The sequence below is a fragment of the Drosophila willistoni genome (genome assembly GCF_018902025.1).
Source record: "Drosophila willistoni isolate 14030-0811.24 chromosome XL unlocalized genomic scaffold, UCI_dwil_1.1 Seg141, whole genome shotgun sequence".
Lineage (NCBI taxonomy): Eukaryota > Metazoa > Arthropoda > Insecta > Diptera > Drosophilidae > Drosophila > Drosophila willistoni.
Window position 1 is genome coordinate 7,098,211 of NW_025814052.1, and position 17,395 is coordinate 7,115,605.

A 17,395-nucleotide genomic window follows, 5' to 3' on the forward strand; every position below is an offset into this window, starting at 1 on the left:
ACGTGATAGGACGCATATACAACTATAATATAAACCATTAAAGCGATCACATTTTGAGTCAAATGTTGGTCATGAACCACTAATTAATGCATGCTTCCTGTTTAAAATCCTTTCATTTTAATACGTGCACGTTGAATTTCAAATCTCTTTGGCGCTTATATATCGATACTCAGAGATGTGACTATCGATTGTTGCTTCAACATACATAGATTGTTTGTTGTTGTTTTGTTGTTTCCCAGTCCAACGGCTATCCGGGAAAGATGTCACCCAAATACACGCATGCCATAGTAGCCAGGTAAGTCCTAATCCGGGCTATTTATCTCTTTGGGATTCCATATTTGTCCGTGGATGGAGGCAAAGGACCGTCAGAGTAATAGTAAATTAGGTCACTTTTGAATTAGTGGTAGGGGTTAGAGACTTTTGGGTGGGGCATGACCCCAAAATTTCACCCTCATCGTTGACGCCACCCACCTAAACCCCACCCACATCAGTGCGACTCCATTTACAAATTAGTGCCAAGTTCATTAATTTATCCATTTAATTCCATTGTTAAACAGAATCTCAAATGCTTTGCTCGAGAATGGAAGCTTTGATGTCCAATTGGCGAAGCAACAACACGAACAGTATTGTGCCCTGCTTCGCGAGATTGGTCTAGATGTGATTGAACTGCCTCCAGATGATGCTTTACCGGAGGGAGTTTTTGTCGAGAATAGCGCCGTTATCTGCAATGGAGTGGCCCTAATCGGTCGATCCGAAAATGCCAAGCGTCGGCGCGAGGCGGAAAGTATGGCTATTATATTGAAGAAGGAACTGGATATACCAGTCATTGAAATCGAAGAACCGCATGCCCAATTGGATGGCGGTGATGTCCTATTTACGGGTATGCAATTATTTTTGGGATATCATTCTGTTATGGACTTTTATAATTTTTCATCGTTTCGTCAGGGCGTGAATTTTTTATTGGCATTTCATCATTCACCAACGAAGAGGGAGCCCGTGCGGTGGCAATGGCCTATCCCGAATATCCTGTAACACCAATACGTGTAAGTTATATATGATGCAATACCTAAAGTCTTCATAAATTAGTATAACTAACAAATCAACTAAATTAGGTCAATGGCTCAAAACGCTTGAAATACTACGTTACAATGGCAGGACCGGATGTATTATGTGTTAGCACAAGTGCCATTTGTCAGGAGATAGTGAAACGTATGGAACGTGAGGCTAGTTTCACCTATCAAAAGTTAACATTGCCCGAGGAGAGGGCAGCCAATATGTTGTATATAAATGGTACAATTGTCCATAGATCACCGACGGAAATACCAGATGCATATAAGGTTTGAATTCTGAATCTGGTCCTAAAATCTTAGCGGATAGCTCTTTTAATACATACTTTTGTTGCAGACTTTGAAAGAGAAAATCGACATTCCAACACGTAATATAGATATAAGCGAATTTAGTCAATATTCAAGTGGATTGACTTCATCATGTCTCTTGCTACGTCGCTGGAAATCTATACGCAGCATTTAAGCAAGCTTGGCCATATATATATATTACATACAATACATATTCCAGAATTCTCAAATAGATGGATAGATGATGAATCACGCACAAATCAGTCAACATCAACATTTCCAGGCATTGGCAATATAAGTATGCGCAATTATCCTTGACACTAATATATACCTAATATTGTATATCGTATTACTACTACTTACTTCTCATTGTTATTGTTAAAGAAACTTAGGCTTAGACATAGATGTCCAAAATCTCTATTCCACACTCTATATCTCCTCCATAATCTCTCTTCCCTTCCTGTTCGTATTCGTACAGTTTTGTTGTAATTTTTCTCTTTTCTTTTTTATTAATTATAGCAAAATTAATTATGCATTTTACACACACACAAAATACAAACTACAAATTTATCAAATATTTATTATTACAAAACTATGCTGTAGAATGCCCTTTTGATCCTTGATGGAAGGGCCCTCCAGGCAGCAAATATAGTTGTTACAAAAACTGTGTTCAAATATTATATATATATATAAATCGAAATAAATATTTGTAATCTGTTTTTACAAAAGAAAAAAAAAAGAACAACAAATTGCTTGTTTATTTTGTTCATAAAATTGTTCTTTCGCAGATATATTAATTTTTTTTTCTTTTACTGCTTGGTTTTTTGTTTTCATGGTCAAAGCTTGATGGTGAGTTTTTAATATATTAATTCATATAATTTACAGAATTTCAAGAACATTTTTGAATAATAGATCAATAAATATGCCGGTCAAATTCAAATTCTATTCAGTTAAATTAAAAACTATGCTAAAATCGATGTATGGATTAGATCATGACGTTGAAAGGGAATGAAGTCTTTAAAGGTAGAAACAAAAATTTATCAAAAATACCAAATTCATTCACATTTTGTTGATAAATTTTTACCCAATGACTCTTTCCCTTTCCGCGCATGTGTATATATAATATAATTCATGTGAATAATATCTAGGAACTAAAGAAATCAGCTAACTTATATCTTCTAATTTGATTTTTCTTAACTTTTACTCTGTTGTGGATACCCTGTGCTCTTAGGGTAACAGATGGGATATATGCAGTTAACTTAAATTTGAGGATTTCAAAATAATCTCAATTGAATACACAAAAAAATAATGAAATGCAGGCATTTAAAAATCAAAGTATTAATTATAATAATAATACTAGTCCAAATAAATGTAAAATAGAGAAAATATATAAATTCTCTGCATGAGGATGATGTAAATCGAACTTTGGATGACAGAGGAGTATTGATTTAGATAAACGGCGGGCCTGGATTCTATATGTGACTATATATACAGTATTAAAAATCTTATTTTAGGACAGCTAACTAGGATAGTTGCGAGAATCGTTGGTGTTGCTTGTGCTGCTTGTTGCTCTAGGATCGATGTATGAAATCACACTGCTCTGACTGCTGTCATCTTCGACAGTTTCGTTGAGATTATCATGATGTTGATGCTGATGATGGTGATGATGATGATGGTGAAGATGTTGCTGTTGCTGTTGTTGATGATGACTGCTCTTAATAGGTGTCTCCTCTTTATTGATGCTCAAAATCTCCCTTTCTCCAACAGTTGGCCCCGCCGTCGTCAGTTTCTCTTGTTTACTACTTCTCAGTGGACTACGACACTTGATCGCCTCATATAATTCATCTAAGGATGTGTCCTGATCATGTTCAGGATGGTCATGCTCTGTTCGTTTATCACCACCATTGGTGGCCACAAATTCATCATCGAATTCCTGTAGAACATCCATATCGGCATCGGCATCGCTGGCATTGGACGACTGATAGCAACGAAAATCGTCTGTCAATGTTAGATTTAGATCATTATCGGCCTGTGGCGCATAGAGGCCATGACTACGTATACTAATCTCTGAGTTTTGATAGTTAAGATCACTCTCATTGGTGGGGCTAGCAGAAAGAAGACGTACATTATCGACATCATTGTTGCCGGTGTTGGACTTTAGTTGACTGAGATTGCTGCTGGAACAGGAGTACATCAGAGGACGCTGCTGTTGATCTTGCAGCAACAAATTGGTAGCTGACGATTGCAGGGGATCTGCATTTCTATTTGTGGGATCTTCAGAATCTGCACAATTTCCAACAGAATTTGCCCCACCATTTGTGCCGAGCATCTCGCTAATATTGTTCAACGATTTGGATTGCTGTTGCAGCTGACTAAAGCGTATGAGGACACTGGGAAAATCTTCATCCAAACGTATACTATTGCTGGTGGTCACTTGCAACGAATTGGACACATAAATCTCATGCTTCTGAAGCAGTGGTTCCTCTTGGCTGTTGGTCGTTGGTGCGGCTGGTGGTGGCTCTGGCAGCCCCAAGCTATTCATGGCCTCTAAGCTGGGTTGCTTAACCGGCGTTGAGCTACTTATAGGCCCACGATCTTGTCCAGAGAATAGTAGATTCGAGCCAGCTGTGGCAACAGTATTCGCATACAATGGAGCATGCTCATCCAGGGAGCTGGCATCATCGATATCATTCTCTCCATGTCCCAGTTCTTCGATTATTTCCTCCTCTTCCTCCTCGACAACAGCGACTTCTACTTCCACCTCCTCATCATCGTCATCTTCTTCGTCGACCTCATCGTCGTCGTCATCCTGTTCGTGCAGCGTTTCATCTAGCAGGGAGGGTGTACGGGTTCTGTTTCTCAGTTTGATGACCTCATGCTGAGGCGTTAGAGTCTCTGGTATATTCGTATAGATATTGGCCTGCATAATCTTTGTGGCTGGGACAAATCTCTTGAACTGCAAAGATTCAGTATTGACGTTTTCCATTTTATTGGGCATCAAATGAAGATTGGAACCACCTGGAGGCGTCTGCTGTGGTTTGTAATGCAAATTGGTGTTATTCACTTTGCTACCGCCAGCTAGCAGGGTCATGGCATTATGATGACGACTATACAATTGCTCCGAGCTGGCATCGCTTAGACTGTGATGGCTCTGCATTTGCTGCATATGCTGCGGCATGGTCTGACGCTGCAATTCGAAATTGTTCCGTTTGGCCAATCGTTTTTGCTTCTTAAAGAACTTGCGGGCCACATTGATTTGATTGGGATTATAGAAGATTTCCGCCGATGGTATCAAATCATGCTGCGAGCCATGCATCAAGGCATTTAGGCTATGAGGCGGCACCACAACATTCTGTTGATTTGTGGAATTGGTGTTGTTGATAATGGTCACACCGCCACCACCACTACCAGGTGGTGGCACACCACCTAGGAGCTGATGTTCCTGTTGCTGCTGCTGCTGACTTCTCGTTTGACTTCTTGTCTGACTGCGCATGCTACGCGAACATTGACTATTGGAACGAGAACCAGCCGAATTATTGGCTGCCTCATATAAACTGCCACCAGCTCCAGGTCCGGGATTTGCTTTATAAGCCACTATGGAATTACTGATCATTGCTCCGGCTTGACTTGGCGAACATCTGCGTTGACTGCTGCCCACAGTGTTGGTGTTGTTATACGACATGGACATAATCTGATGCTTGGCCTGACGACGTCTCTGTTGCCTTTGGCTGTGCTGTGCCCAAGCCTGACGTGCATCCATGCGACTCATATTGTAAAAGACCAGAAGGAACAGACCAAGACACACGCAAGCGCATAGAAAGCTTACAACAAATATTTGCTCTTGGCCAGCACTTTGCACATAAAGGGCAGCCGATATCCAGGCAATTGCATAGAGGACAAGAAATATAAAATGTCCACGAAGATGTGACATATTGGAACGCTCATAATCATCGACAATGCTGCTCAATGGATTACTTAATGTGCTGTATTGCTCCTGCAGCTGTTGCTGCTGCAAATGCAGACTACTGGCCAGATCTTTGCGGGCACTTCCATTGGCATCTAGCCAATCCAAATCAATATGCTCGGTGGCCTGTGTATATTGACGTTGCTGGAGATGTTGTTGATGATGATTCTGATGCTGTTGCAACTGCAAAACATTCACAGCTTGTTGGCTAAGTTGATAGTAAATGCACAAGGCGAGTATTCCACAAAAAATCAAGAGAATACTTGCGGGCACAAGAACCGCATTCATTGTGGTTGCACTATGAAGGAAGCAGAAACTATAGGCCGCATATTCGGCCAGATTGACGGCACTGCTAATGCCACAGATGAGCAAGGCAATGCCCCAGCCCACCAGATAGATACCCAATATGGGTTTTCGTTGTCTTTGTTGCGGCGTCATTGCAGCTGCCGCATCGACAGACTCGCCGCCCTGGCTCGATATCGAAGTGCCCTTGGTTAATCTTTTGTACATACTGCTCAGGCTAACGCTCACCCACAACAGTACACACAGACTAAGGTAGTGCATCATAAGGCCAAAGAAACGACAATGCATCTGACTGGCTGTCTGATAGATGCCCAAAACAAAGATCAATGTGAGAGCGGCCAGAGCTAACCACGTATTGACCAGAGCATGTCTCTGCTCACGATTGATTCTGATGGCATAGCCAAAAACCACAAAGGTGACAATGTTAAATGCAAGGCAGGCGAATAATACCGAACACCCAGCATAGATGGCCATTGGCGGGTGATGGAAACGAGCACCGGCCTCCTCGCTGCGAAAATCATTTAAATGTGCTCTACTCTGCAGCAGTCCAAAGTAACCCAGCCGATTACAGCTGAACATCACCAGAGTGCGATGTTGATAATGCTGTTGGCATACCTGAGGATTCCATTGCTGTAACTCTGGATCCCACCAAGCAGGCCGTGGAGCACTCACTTCACTGTGATACGGATGAGCTCGTAGCATAATGGTTATACGTTGCTGATAGATATCCTCTTCGAAATCCGATGGGGCCCCATTTCCTGGTGTCTCCAGAGAATGTATTAATCCTTCATGCCCATACACGGCAGCTCCTATTATGGCCGATGATAGAGATTCATTATCCTTCAGTTGAGGCAACAATTTGCCATTCCTATGCAAAGCGAACATCAAACGTAAATGCTTCGGACTGCCATTAAAATTGAGGGACACATTGCTGGCAATGGCATTATAGGGCAATTGAATCGCTGCATCGATATCGCCCAGCTCATACATGGGTATGGTATCATTAGAGCTATTGCATTGAAATCCCCGGGGGCTGGGTTGCTCTTCCAACCAAACGCACGACAAACTGGAAAACGATTCCAGGCTAATGTTGAAGAATTCGACAAATATATTACGTGGCTGCCAGTTATAGGGTGGAGCAATACCATCTGCATATTGTTGCTGTTCCTCTTGTATACGCATGGAGGAGATCTCTACGACACGTAGAAGCTTCTGACCTGACCCTTGCTCCCGCTGAGCTTGTTGAAACAGCTGACTGGGCAAATTCATTAACTGCGACACGATGTCCAAGAGCAGAGAACTTATCTCCTGCATCTCCATGGATTGATCTAGATATTTGATAAGCGTTCGAGCTATATACTCCAAATCCATAGGATCACGGATCTTATGCAATTGCGTCTGCATTTGGGTGAAGTTATGTAATCGACGAGCAATCTCTAATGCATTTTGGCCTTTGGTCAGCGTTAGATTGACCTTAGCGAATTGCTCCAGAATACGAGTAGTCTCACTTACATAGACACAGCTCTCGGTATTGAGATTCAGCCATTCGCCGGCCGGACTGCACTCATGTGAGGCTCTTCGATGCTCTGCCACATCGGTCGGTTCCTCTACGCACTCTTGCACCACAGTTTCGCCGCGCATCGTGCGTGGCCAGTGATAGACACCCTTATTGGTGTGTACCACTTTGGCTTCACAGTACAATGTGTCCTTAGCCACCACATGGAGAACAATTGATTGCGAGAGATTCGCTTGCTGGGACCGGAGAGTACAATCCCACATACCTGTGTGATTCTGTGTTAGACTCGAGATGCGAAGTATTGATTTAAGAATGCCCGAGTCCGTGGAATGCCGTGTTTCCAGATTGACATCGGGAAATATTTTCGTTGGATCCCTGTAGATAATATCTTCAGTAGAGTTTCGGCTGCGTATACGATCTGACCAGCCCCAAAAGACATAGGCTCGTGTGGGTAAATCTTCAGACTCTCTGGGCGCTCCCACAGCCACACGAGGAGCAAAGCATTTCAATTGCAATTCATCGCCCTCAAAGGCAACTTGATTCTGGCTTGGCTCTAGCTCGAGCAGCGGCTGCAATTGGGATTCACAGTGGAAATCGTTGCCCACCTTAAGCTTCTTGAGCGGCATTCCACGAAATACTACTGGAGATTCACATTTAGGTGCCGGCTGAAGTCGCACATCTCTGGCATTGGACCAGGCAATTAACCAAATTAATCCACAATCGCAGGCCAAGGGATTATTAGACAAATCACTAAAAAAAATTTGAAAATTAAATTTCCAATTGACTTTAAGATTATTAAGAAACTCTTACAGTTGCTTCAGCTTGGGCATTAATTCAAATGCTCCCTCATAAATGTGACTTATGGTATTATTGGCCAATTTCAGTCGCTCCACATTTGCCAAACTGCCACCAAAAGTCTCATTGTCCAGCTCAGTCAATAGATTCGAGGATAAATCCAAACGTTTCAGCTCCGTAAAATTCTTGAAATCATCTGCATCAATATGGGCTATGGCATTTTTGCTGGCATTACTGCAAACCAGGAAAATTCAAATCCATTAGCCGTTTTCAAAACAAAAAAAGAAATAATGGGAGAGGCAGGGGGAGGGGCGTTATGAAGGAACTTATGTATTTCTCTTACATGCTAACTATAATCTGGGCCTCATCTCCGAAGCTTAGCTCCTTCCAGTTGACAATATGCTGATCATCGCAACGCACACGAAGCGATTGAATGTTTTCCGAAATGTTCTTGCAACTGCAACGCTTGGGACACAGCCCCACCGCCTGGACATGGGTCTGGGCCTGCACCTGCAGCTGTGGTTGCTGCAATTGGACGACAAAAGCAATGCTGCCAACAAGGAGCGGTAGGAGGAGCTTTGCATACATTTTTTTGCTCTAGTCCTCACATGCTGGACGCCATGATTTTAACATTTAATTCACAATTCTCTTATTATTTTTCTTTATAAACAAAAACAAAAAGCGCAGCAAGAATACAACAAAAAAGACTTTGCTTCGAAAATACACTAAAAAATACCAAAAAGTAATTGCATCTGTATAAACATTGATAAGTCCAACACATAGTATCGATAATTTTGCAATTCGAACAAAAATCCGATTTTTACGTTAGATTTATAACAAAAAACTATTTTGAGACAAACATTTAGTTATAAAGAATTGTTTACAGAGATTTTCTTTTATTTATTTGTGATTTTGGTATATTTTTGATATTATTGCTATTGTAACAAAACTAATCGATAATTTTTACCGCTACACCAGAAGTTTTAAATTCTTTTAAAAATTGGGGCCTAAAATGACTGAAAACTAAAAATTGAATGCATCAGGAATAGTTTTAAAACCCATAAAATTCTTTTTATAAAAAATTAAATTAGATTTATGCTTATATATGCCTGTGGGAAACCGCCACCTCGATGCCCCAGTGTGACCAGCGTGCTGCAAATTGGGTTGGGGCACGTACCGATTGTTTTTTTTTTGTTTTTGATTAAAAACATAAAATTGACGTGTCAGTATAAAACGCAACGAAATTTCAATTGAATAAAAGCTTAGGTGGATGGAATTCTTGAAAAGTGGCATCAAGACCGTCTTGGGCGGCACCGAGCCGGGCCAACAGCCTAGCGCGGCTGAGACGGTGGAGAAGCTGGTGGATCGCGTATACTCGTCGACACTGCTGGAAGATCGGCGGGATGCCTGCCGGGCTTTAAAGGCCCTCTCCCGCAAATATCGTATCGAGGTGGGAGCCCAGGGTATGCCCCCATTGGTGCAAGTGCTGCAGAACGATGGTCAAGATGCGGAGATTATTGGCTATGCCCTGGACACACTATGCAATATTGTCACCAGCGAGGAGTTCGATGAAGAGGCCGACAATCCAACAGTATCTGTCAATGTGGGTGAACAGTTCACAGAGATGTTTATCAAGACGCCGGAAAATGTCACACTAGTAATGGGCTACCTGGATGAGTATGACTTCCGTGTAAGGCGTGCGGCCATCCAATTGATCACATCATTGATAGCCAACAAGACAAGGGAACTACAGGATTTGGTGTTGGTCAGTCCCATGGGTGTGTCTAAGCTCATGGATTTACTCACAGATAGTCGGGAGGTTATACGCAACGATGTGCTTCTACTCCTGATTGAATTAACAAAGGGCAATTCCAATATACAAAAAATTGTGGCCTTTGAGAATGCCTTTGATCGGCTCTTCGATATTGTCAGGGAAGAGGGCTGCTCGGATGGTGGCATTGTCGTAGAAGATTGCCTTATTTTGCTCCTGAATCTCTTGAAGAACAATTCAAGTAATCAGCAGTTCTTCAAGGAGGGCAGCTACATACAAAAGCTCGCGCCCATGTTTGTCCTCGGCCAGGATGTGGAAGAGGCCGGCTGGTCGCCACAGAAAGTATCCAATTTCCATTGCCTCTTGCAAGTTGTCAGAGCACTGGTAACTCCTAGTAATCAACAGCAGGTTGTCACTGCCTGCCAGCGGGTTATGCAAAAGAGCCAATTGCTCCATGCTCTATGCGAGATTTTGATGAGTAGCGGCGTTCCAGCGGATATTCTAACAGAGACCATCAATGCTGTGGCCGAGGTGATACGCGGCGAACGCGATAATCAGGATGAGTTGAGCCGTGTAATGGCTCCGAGTAATCCACCTAGACCGGCCATAGTTGTCCTCCTAATGTCCATGATCAATGAGAAGCAACTGTTGGCTCTGCGTTGTGCGGTTCTCTATTGCTTCGAATGTTTCCTCTATAGAAATAGCGAAGGACAAAGGGCTGTAGTTCAGACCCTTTTGCCATCCAGTGCCTCAGATGTAAGCTCTTTGTCGACGGGCCAACTCCTTTGCACTGGCCTCTTTTCGGCGGACGCCTTGGCCAATTGGTTCTCTGCTGTGGCCTTGATGCATTCGTTAGTGGAAAATGTAGCCCTAAAGGAGGAACTTCTACGTGTCTTGCTGGCCACTCCCGGTGGGCATCGTCCTATTACTCTACTGGAACAGTGTACAAATCTAATGCAACAGGAACGTTATCGCCTGCAGAGTAAGGTGGGGCTTCTAATGCTGCTCAGCCTTTGGTTGGCCCATTGTCCGGGCGCGGTGAAAGCTTTGCTGGAAACCCAGGGCACCATGGCCTATCTGACAGCCCAGTTGTGCTCCAATGAGCATGACGAACGCGAATTCCTTGTCCAGGGCATGTGCGCCTTTCTTATGGGCCTGTGCATTCAGTTCAATGACAATTCTCTGCCCCAGCAGAGGCGAGAAGACATTAGCCAGTTAATTATTAAGCGCATTGGCCAGGAAACCTTTTGCAATAAGCTGGCCGAGGTTTCACGCCACGAGGCGTATAGTCGAGCCTGCAAACAAGCTCAGATTAGGGCCAAATCAGCGGGAGAACTGCTCCTAGATTATGAGTATTGCAAGCTCTACAAGGGATTGGAGGCATTAATAGCCAAACTGGTGAGTGGATTCGATGTGGATGGCATTGAGCTGACCGAGTTGACTCTTAGCTCGGAGGCATCGGCCCTGGTCTCTCAGTACAAGGGCATTATCAGGGGCATGGATGGCCAGATTCAAGCGCTTCAGCAGACCACCAAAGAGCTGGAGCAAGAGAACACTGACCTAAAGGAAAAACTGAGCGAGGAGCAGTCGCTCCGTGCACAAATCTCGGATCAAAACACATTACTAAAGGCCCAGCTAGGCGCCACGAATGGTCAGGCATCGAATCATACACCCAATGATCAAACCGTGTCACCGGCGCAGCCACCATTGCCTGCAGCAGCAGTACCAGCAGCTAGCGAGGAGGACCTCAATGCAGCTCGCTATCAGGCAAATATGTATTTTGCTGAGAATATACGACTTACCAAGGAATTGGAGACACTGCGACAACAGCTGGTCACCGAGAAGCAACGATCCGATGCGACCGAAGCTGCTCTCAAAGCGACACAGAAAGACCAAGAGGATTTGCTCGAACTTCTGGCGGATCAGGAGGCCAAATTGACACGTCACGAAGATAACATACTACTGCGGGGGGAGGAAGAAACGCAAACGAAAAGTTCCGGATCATCTGAATGCCCCTCATCAGGGGGAGATGCAGCTATTGAATTGAGTGCCAGCAGATAGAGAGAGATGGCGACAAGCGATAGCGAGAGAAAGGGTAAAAAGAGCATCGACTGCCCCCTCCCCCCACTGCTTCCCCTCATTCAACGAACCAGAAAATCTACAATTTATCCTATCTCTCCTGATAGAACCTAAACTAATAATACCTATACATACATTCTGATTGTTTTTTATTTATACAAATATATATAAATATACATACATATATCTATATGAAGATTGTATTTAGCTCATTTGTGGAAAAAGAAAATATGTTTAGTTCAGCAGATATATAGAGAAGCTTGTTTGGGAATAGATTTCATTTTTTTTCCAGGGGATTGTCAGAATCCTATAAGACAAGTATAAGATGTTCTTGGATAGTCTTTTGATTTTTTGATCCTCAATTCTCATTTCCCTGCGATGCGTATTGAATCCTGGTATTAGCGTTAATTATTCCAGATGAATGCGTTTGATTCATTGAAATCTCAATGTTAAAAAGACTATTTAGTAGTTCATTTGTGACAAGAAAGCCGTGAGGTTTTTAGTTTGATAATTCTTTTAAGGCCGAATTAAAATTGCAAAACTGAACATGAAGTCTAAATTATTTTTGAGGTTCTACGTATCCTTCATACGATTGAGTTCAGAGCAAGTTTTGTTAGACATTTCAAGAAAGTTAAAATCTAGACAAATGCTTACCAACTTAAATGATGCACAAAACTTGGCACGAGCCGAACTACTATTTCTATTACTCAAATTCGGCGTGGCGACGACTCAATGTTGGCCAAGCACATTTTTTGATACAAAGATTAAAGAAAAATCACCAAATTACACTGTAAACCATAATTGGGGTTCAGTTTTATTTTTGAAAAACACAAAGAACCGTTTACAATCTAAATGTCCCTCAATTTCTATTTTTGTTTCTTGTGTGTGTTAAAAGGTGTCTAGCAAAACAACAACATGGTTGAAAAAAACAAATGTTTTAAGCAACAATGTGCATATTGTGCTGATGCTGGTTGGTTGGTGTGGTTCTGCTTCCTCTGCCTCTGGTAGTAAATGTGTTTTTTTTTTGTTGACTGCTACTTCTGATTTACTTCTTGTCACTTGAGATGGAGCTCTTGGACTCGCGAATCGAAGCAGAGCGACGACGCTTGGCCTCCTCACGCTTAGCCTTGGATTCCTTCTTGCGCTGGACCAACAATTTGGCGTAGTCGGCGGCAGCCTCCTTGGATGCTGTCTGGCGCTTCTTCTTCAGGGCAATACGTCTGTGCTTGCGCTGCAGAACAACGGGAGTGATCAGACGCTGGATTTTGGGTGCCTTGGAGGTGGCCTTCTTGTTGTCCTTGGCGGGCAATGGGCGACGCACAACAAAGCGACGGACATCATCTTCCTTGCCAAGGTTGTACAGCTTACGGATCTTGCTGGCACGCTTGGGACCCAAACGACGTGGAATGGTGGTGTCGGTAAGACCGCCAATTTCCTGTTCACCCTTCTTGATCACGACCAAAGCGAGAACTGACATGTTGGCATCAACGATGCAACCGCGCACAGATTTACGCTTACGCTCACCAGTACGGCGTGGACGATAGCAAGAGTGTCCCTTCTTAAGGAGCAGACGGACACGACCTGCAAGAGAGAATATGGATATTATGAATAAAAAATGCCAGGTATAATTGTATTTCTTTTTCTATTATTTTACCGTGAGTCAGGACACCCTGTTTCATGGGGAAACCCTGCTTGTCGTTGCCGCCAGCAATGCGGAGTTGGTAGCCCTTCCATTCATCGCCCAAGATATCGGCCTCCACAACCTGGCCCATACGCTTCTCGTAGAACACACGGAGCTTGTGCTCATCGACAACCTCGAATAATTTTTGGCACCCCGTTGCGGGATAAGAAACGTTGAGCTATAACAATACAACAACAACAACGATTGATTAGCATTCCGCCGTAACACATGAAATTCAAACAGATTATTTTATCCCGTATTCGCATTTGTAATGCTTTCATTGTAAACATTTCTGTTAATTCACAACAATTTTATCAAGCATCACCAGAAAAAAATAGAAAAATAATAAATTTTAACACATTTTTAGCACACACCTTCATTCTGTCGGTCTTTACGCAGGCAACGCAGAAAAAGAAAAGAAACGGAAAAGGAAATAGGGGTGGTAGCAATGTGACAGCAAGCGATGGACAAGAAAATACTAGAATCGCCTCAAAGTTATGGTCACACTACTGTTTATCGATATATCAAATGTCGTGATTTGAATGAACAGAAAATTAAATTTAGCAATGATTGTTAGTTCAACTTGAGATATTGTCTACAAAGAAATTAATCTCAGCAGTTACCAGGCAAGTTTATGATTAAAATTCGAATGAAATACTTTTATCGAAATTTGCAGACCAAATAATTTTGTCATCTGGCAACACTCTTGTTGATTGTTATGATCTAGCTGCAAGGTGGCAAGCCCATAACGTTATTGTTGCAACACGTGCTGAAGCCTGTCCTGGGTCTTGACTTTTTATATTCAACCAAACAAAGGAGCAAACAATCATTGACTAACCAATATGGGTAAACCAAAGAAGGCCAATGTGGCAACAATAAAGAATGTCAGCCTGGAGAAGCAAATTACAGAGGGTAAAGTTTCCAAATCGAAAAAGGACAAAGTCAAATTGCGTACTGAAGAGTCACCGGTAATAAACAAGAATTCAATTCTATCTTAATGATATTTGCAAACACACAACTCCTCTTCCTCAATGCCTATAGAATATAGATGCCAAGAGTAGTCAAAAAATTCTGGCAGCAGCCAAGTTACAACAATTGGAGCTGGACGAGGAGAACTTTCCCAGTTTGGTTACACCAAGAAAAGTAAATTTTAATTTGTGTAAGTCCAAACCTTAACTTTGACCCTTGTGTGCTGGAGTAATTTCTGTTTCTAACATTTGTAGCTGATGGACATCAGGCTGGTGATGTTGAAGAAGATGTGAATGAAACGGATTTTATGGCCGATTTGGGCATGGATGATGAGGATGTAGCCGCCTTTGAACGTTTCCAGCAACATTCAACGGACTCACATGAGGGCAAGCGTACCTTGCATCTATCCAAAATGATAATGCAAAAGATTCAAGAGAAAGAAGCCGATATACATACGAAAATCTCCGATGAGGGCTCCCTAAAAATCGAAGAGATTGATCCAAAAGTGAAAGAAATGTATGAAGGAGTGCGAGATGTACTGAAACGTTATCGTAGCGGCAAAATCCCAAAGGCCTTCAAAATTATACCGAAACTAAGGAATTGGGAGCAAATTCTATTTATTACAGAGCCACATAATTGGACGGCAGCTGCCATGTTTCAGGGTACACGAATCTTTTGTTCGGTTCTCTCGCAGGCAATGGCTCAGCGTTTCTATAATTTAGTTTTATTGCCTCGTATTCGTGATGATCTATGCGAGTACAAGAAGCTCAATATGCATCTATATAATGCTCTGAAGCGGGCTCTCTTCAAACCAGCTGCCTTCATGAAGGGCATTATTCTGCCCTTGCTCGAGGCCGGTGATTGTAATCTCCGCGAGGCCATTATCTTTGGCAGTGTGGTGGCACGAAGTTCCATACCTGTGCTTCATTCCTCTGCCTGTTTATTAAAAATCTGTGAGATGAGTTATTCGGGCGCGAATTCAATATTTATACGTTACTTTCTTGACAAGCGTTATGCTCTGCCATATCGTGTCGTCGATGCGGCTGTCTTTCATTTTCTACGTTTCGAGACCGACAGACGTGAATTGCCAGTACTATGGCATCAGAGTTTGCTAACATTTTCCCAGAGATACAAGAATGATATATCTTCCGAGCAAAAAGAGGCCCTGCTGCAGCTAATAAAGTAAGTTGATGATGATGACATCATTCTGATTATTAAATACCTAATTAACCTTTTATAAATTGCAGAAAGAAATCTCATCCGAAAATTACACCAGATATTAGACGAGAATTGCAATCCGCCCATTGCCGGGATGTCGAAATGATGGAGACCGATAACAATAAGGCCCAGGAGCCCATACAAATGTACACAGATGCCGATGTGGGCTATGAGGGTTAAGAAACTATAGATTCAAGAGTTCATTATAGAAATGTTATGTAAATACAAAAAAAAAAATATACTTATTTGCTTATATAGTTATTCTCTTTAATCAACATAGACTTTGATTCACCATGTAACTAAACTTGTATCTCAGCCCAAGTAAATCCTTTATTTCAATTTTGATTATTCACTTGGAGTCTAGATCGATCCATCGGATACATTTTTGTTATCTTTGTCATTAAAAACAAATAAATTGCTGGAATTTTCAAATTGTTTAATATCAAAGGAAGAGGAATGGTTTGAAAAGAAAAGAGAAAAGTAAACAATTGTTTTTACAGCTTTTGCAGAATTTCAATTTTAATTGTAATAATTCTTAAATATTTTCATGTTTTTATTTTTGTGGTTTTTTTTTTTTGTTTGCTTAATTATTTTTCTGTAACTAAAAATGTTTCTAAAAAGTGGCATTTTCGTTACTTTTTTTTGTTTGTTTGTTTTTGTTTTTTTATATTTTTTTTAGTCTCTATGTATTGTTTCGTTAATCTCACTCCAACATTTTGTTTTGTTTTTGTTTTTTAGTTTTAAGGGCATACATATATATGTGTATATATATATTAACTACTGTGGACCATTTTCGTATTTGTTTTCTTTTTATTATAAAGCAAAGCAAAATGTTTTTCGTTTTTTTTGGTGATTCACACAAATAAAATTAGGCAATTCAAAGAACAAATATTTAGATTACTCATTGGTCCGAAAGTGTTTTGAAAGGTTGTTGTTAGGTTTTACTTTTGTGTGTGTGTGTGTGTGTTTTTTAAATTTTAATTATAACATTTGTTTTGATTTCCATTTGTTTTTGTGTTTTGGTTAAATATAGTATATGGTTCCGCAACCTAATTAACAATAATTAAACGATATGTAAGACCATTTTGAATGGCATTTTCATGTTTATCTCTTTTTCATTTTCTCATTTTTCTAAGGTTTCGTTTTTGTCTTCAAAATTTTTGTACTGAAACTAATTTAAAGAGGTTTTAGGAAAGGGAGGATGGGATAGGGGGGATAACTACTAAATTGTTGTTGTCGTTGTTTTCGATGTTGATTTAAATATAATATAATAATAACAAAAAAAAAATGAATTCATAATGGGAATTATCGTTGATCCCAAAAACTGATATGCCGTTTGATTTGATTTTCAAAAAGCTACAACCATTGAACAAGGCCAACCATGTGTATGAGGTGAGGTGATGCCAAAAAGGAGATGAAATGTTTGAAAATGTACTCCCTAAAGTATGCAATAGTCTGATATTTGAAAACCATAAATGACTTTTAAGCCATGATTGCTTAATAGTTTTCAATAAAAGGGATTTCTTTCACATACGTTAAGGGGTACATTTTCTTTAGATCCGCCTTTGCTGGATTATGTGTGTGTGTGTGTATATGAGTTGAAAATCAGGTTCATTATGCATTTATGTAGACATATGTATATATGTATGTAGAGACTGAGAGAGCCAACAAAAAACACGGCCTTTTTTTACATTTTATGATCTAAAAAACTTTTGCAAAATCAATTTGATCGACTTTTATAATA

General features: G+C 41.2%; 5 protein-coding genes across 5 annotated transcripts; 3 read left to right on the plus strand and 2 right to left on the minus strand.

Moving 5' to 3' along the window:
• The first annotated feature begins 200 nt into the window (after positions 1-200).
• LOC6649304 (N(G),N(G)-dimethylarginine dimethylaminohydrolase 1) lies at positions 201-1,861 on the plus strand. The gene is made up of 5 exons (XM_002071638.3): positions 201-295; positions 558-880; positions 946-1,043; positions 1,113-1,337; positions 1,405-1,861. Exons 1-5 carry the CDS (start codon positions 261-263, stop codon positions 1,528-1,530), a joined length of 807 nt encoding a protein of 268 aa, XP_002071674.1. The 5' UTR covers positions 201-260; the 3' UTR covers positions 1,531-1,861.
• Positions 1,862-1,908: 47 nt separating this feature from the next.
• Positions 1,909-8,619, minus strand: LOC6649305 (adhesion G protein-coupled receptor A2). The gene is made up of 3 exons (XM_023179276.2): positions 8,277-8,619; positions 7,949-8,167; positions 1,909-7,888 (listed from the first exon to the last, which is right to left on the minus strand). The coding sequence occupies exons 1-3, from the start codon at positions 8,519-8,521 to the stop codon at positions 2,875-2,877; spliced, it is 5,478 nt and encodes a 1,825-aa protein (XP_023035044.1). The 5' UTR covers positions 8,522-8,619; the 3' UTR covers positions 1,909-2,874.
• A 437-nt stretch (positions 8,620-9,056) lies between these two features.
• Positions 9,057-11,946, plus strand: LOC6649306 (general vesicular transport factor p115). The gene has a single exon (XM_002071640.4). The coding sequence runs from the start codon at positions 9,204-9,206 to the stop codon at positions 11,763-11,765; it is 2,562 nt and encodes an 853-aa protein (XP_002071676.2). The 5' UTR covers positions 9,057-9,203; the 3' UTR covers positions 11,766-11,946.
• A 620-nt stretch (positions 11,947-12,566) lies between these two features.
• On the minus strand, positions 12,567-13,915 carry LOC6649307 (40S ribosomal protein S6). The gene is made up of 3 exons (XM_002071641.4): positions 13,839-13,915; positions 13,438-13,642; positions 12,567-13,364 (listed from the first exon to the last, which is right to left on the minus strand). Exons 1-3 carry the CDS (start codon positions 13,842-13,844, stop codon positions 12,829-12,831), a joined length of 747 nt encoding a protein of 248 aa, XP_002071677.1. The 5' UTR covers positions 13,845-13,915; the 3' UTR covers positions 12,567-12,828.
• A 287-nt stretch (positions 13,916-14,202) lies between these two features.
• Positions 14,203-15,922, plus strand: LOC6649308 (bystin). The gene is made up of 4 exons (XM_002071642.4): positions 14,203-14,432; positions 14,506-14,623; positions 14,688-15,615; positions 15,681-15,922. The coding sequence occupies exons 1-4, from the start codon at positions 14,307-14,309 to the stop codon at positions 15,829-15,831; spliced, it is 1,323 nt and encodes a 440-aa protein (XP_002071678.1). The 5' UTR covers positions 14,203-14,306; the 3' UTR covers positions 15,832-15,922.
• The last annotated feature ends 1,473 nt before the right edge of the window (positions 15,923-17,395 follow it).

Excerpts from the sequence above, each read along its gene's own strand:
- LOC6649304 (XM_002071638.3), top strand. The coding sequence starts at position 261 with ATGTCACCCAAATACACGCATGCCATAGTAGCCAG. Across the intron at positions 881-945 it reads CGGTGATGTCCTATTTACGG|GGCGTGAATTTTTTATTGGC; the intron begins GTATGCAATTAT and ends TCGTTTCGTCAG. Across the intron at positions 1,044-1,112 it reads ATCCTGTAACACCAATACGT|GTCAATGGCTCAAAACGCTT; the intron begins GTAAGTTATATA and ends CAACTAAATTAG.
- LOC6649308 (XM_002071642.4), top strand. The coding sequence starts at position 14,307 with ATGGGTAAACCAAAGAAGGCCAATGTGGCAACAATAAAGAATGTCAGC. Across the intron at positions 14,433-14,505 it reads TGCGTACTGAAGAGTCACCG|AATATAGATGCCAAGAGTAG; the intron begins GTAATAAACAAG and ends CAATGCCTATAG. Across the intron at positions 15,616-15,680 it reads GCCCTGCTGCAGCTAATAAA|AAAGAAATCTCATCCGAAAA; the intron begins GTAAGTTGATGA and ends TATAAATTGCAG.
- LOC6649305 (XM_023179276.2), bottom strand. The coding sequence starts at position 8,521 with ATGTATGCAAAGCTCCTCCTACCGCTCCTTGTTGGCAGCATTGCTTTT. Across the intron at positions 8,168-8,276 it reads GCCCAGATTATAGTTAGCAT|TAATGCCAGCAAAAATGCCA; the intron begins GTAAGAGAAATA and ends CCTGGTTTGCAG. Across the intron at positions 7,889-7,948 it reads ATGCCCAAGCTGAAGCAACT|TGATTTGTCTAATAATCCCT; the intron begins GTAAGAGTTTCT and ends AATTTTTTTTAG.
- LOC6649306 (XM_002071640.4), top strand. The coding sequence starts at position 9,204 with ATGGAATTCTTGAAAAGTGGCATCAAGACCGTCTTGGGCGGCACCGAG.
- LOC6649307 (XM_002071641.4), bottom strand. Across the intron at positions 13,365-13,437 it reads ACAGGGTGTCCTGACTCACG|GTCGTGTCCGTCTGCTCCTT; the intron begins GTAAAATAATAG and ends TCTCTCTTGCAG.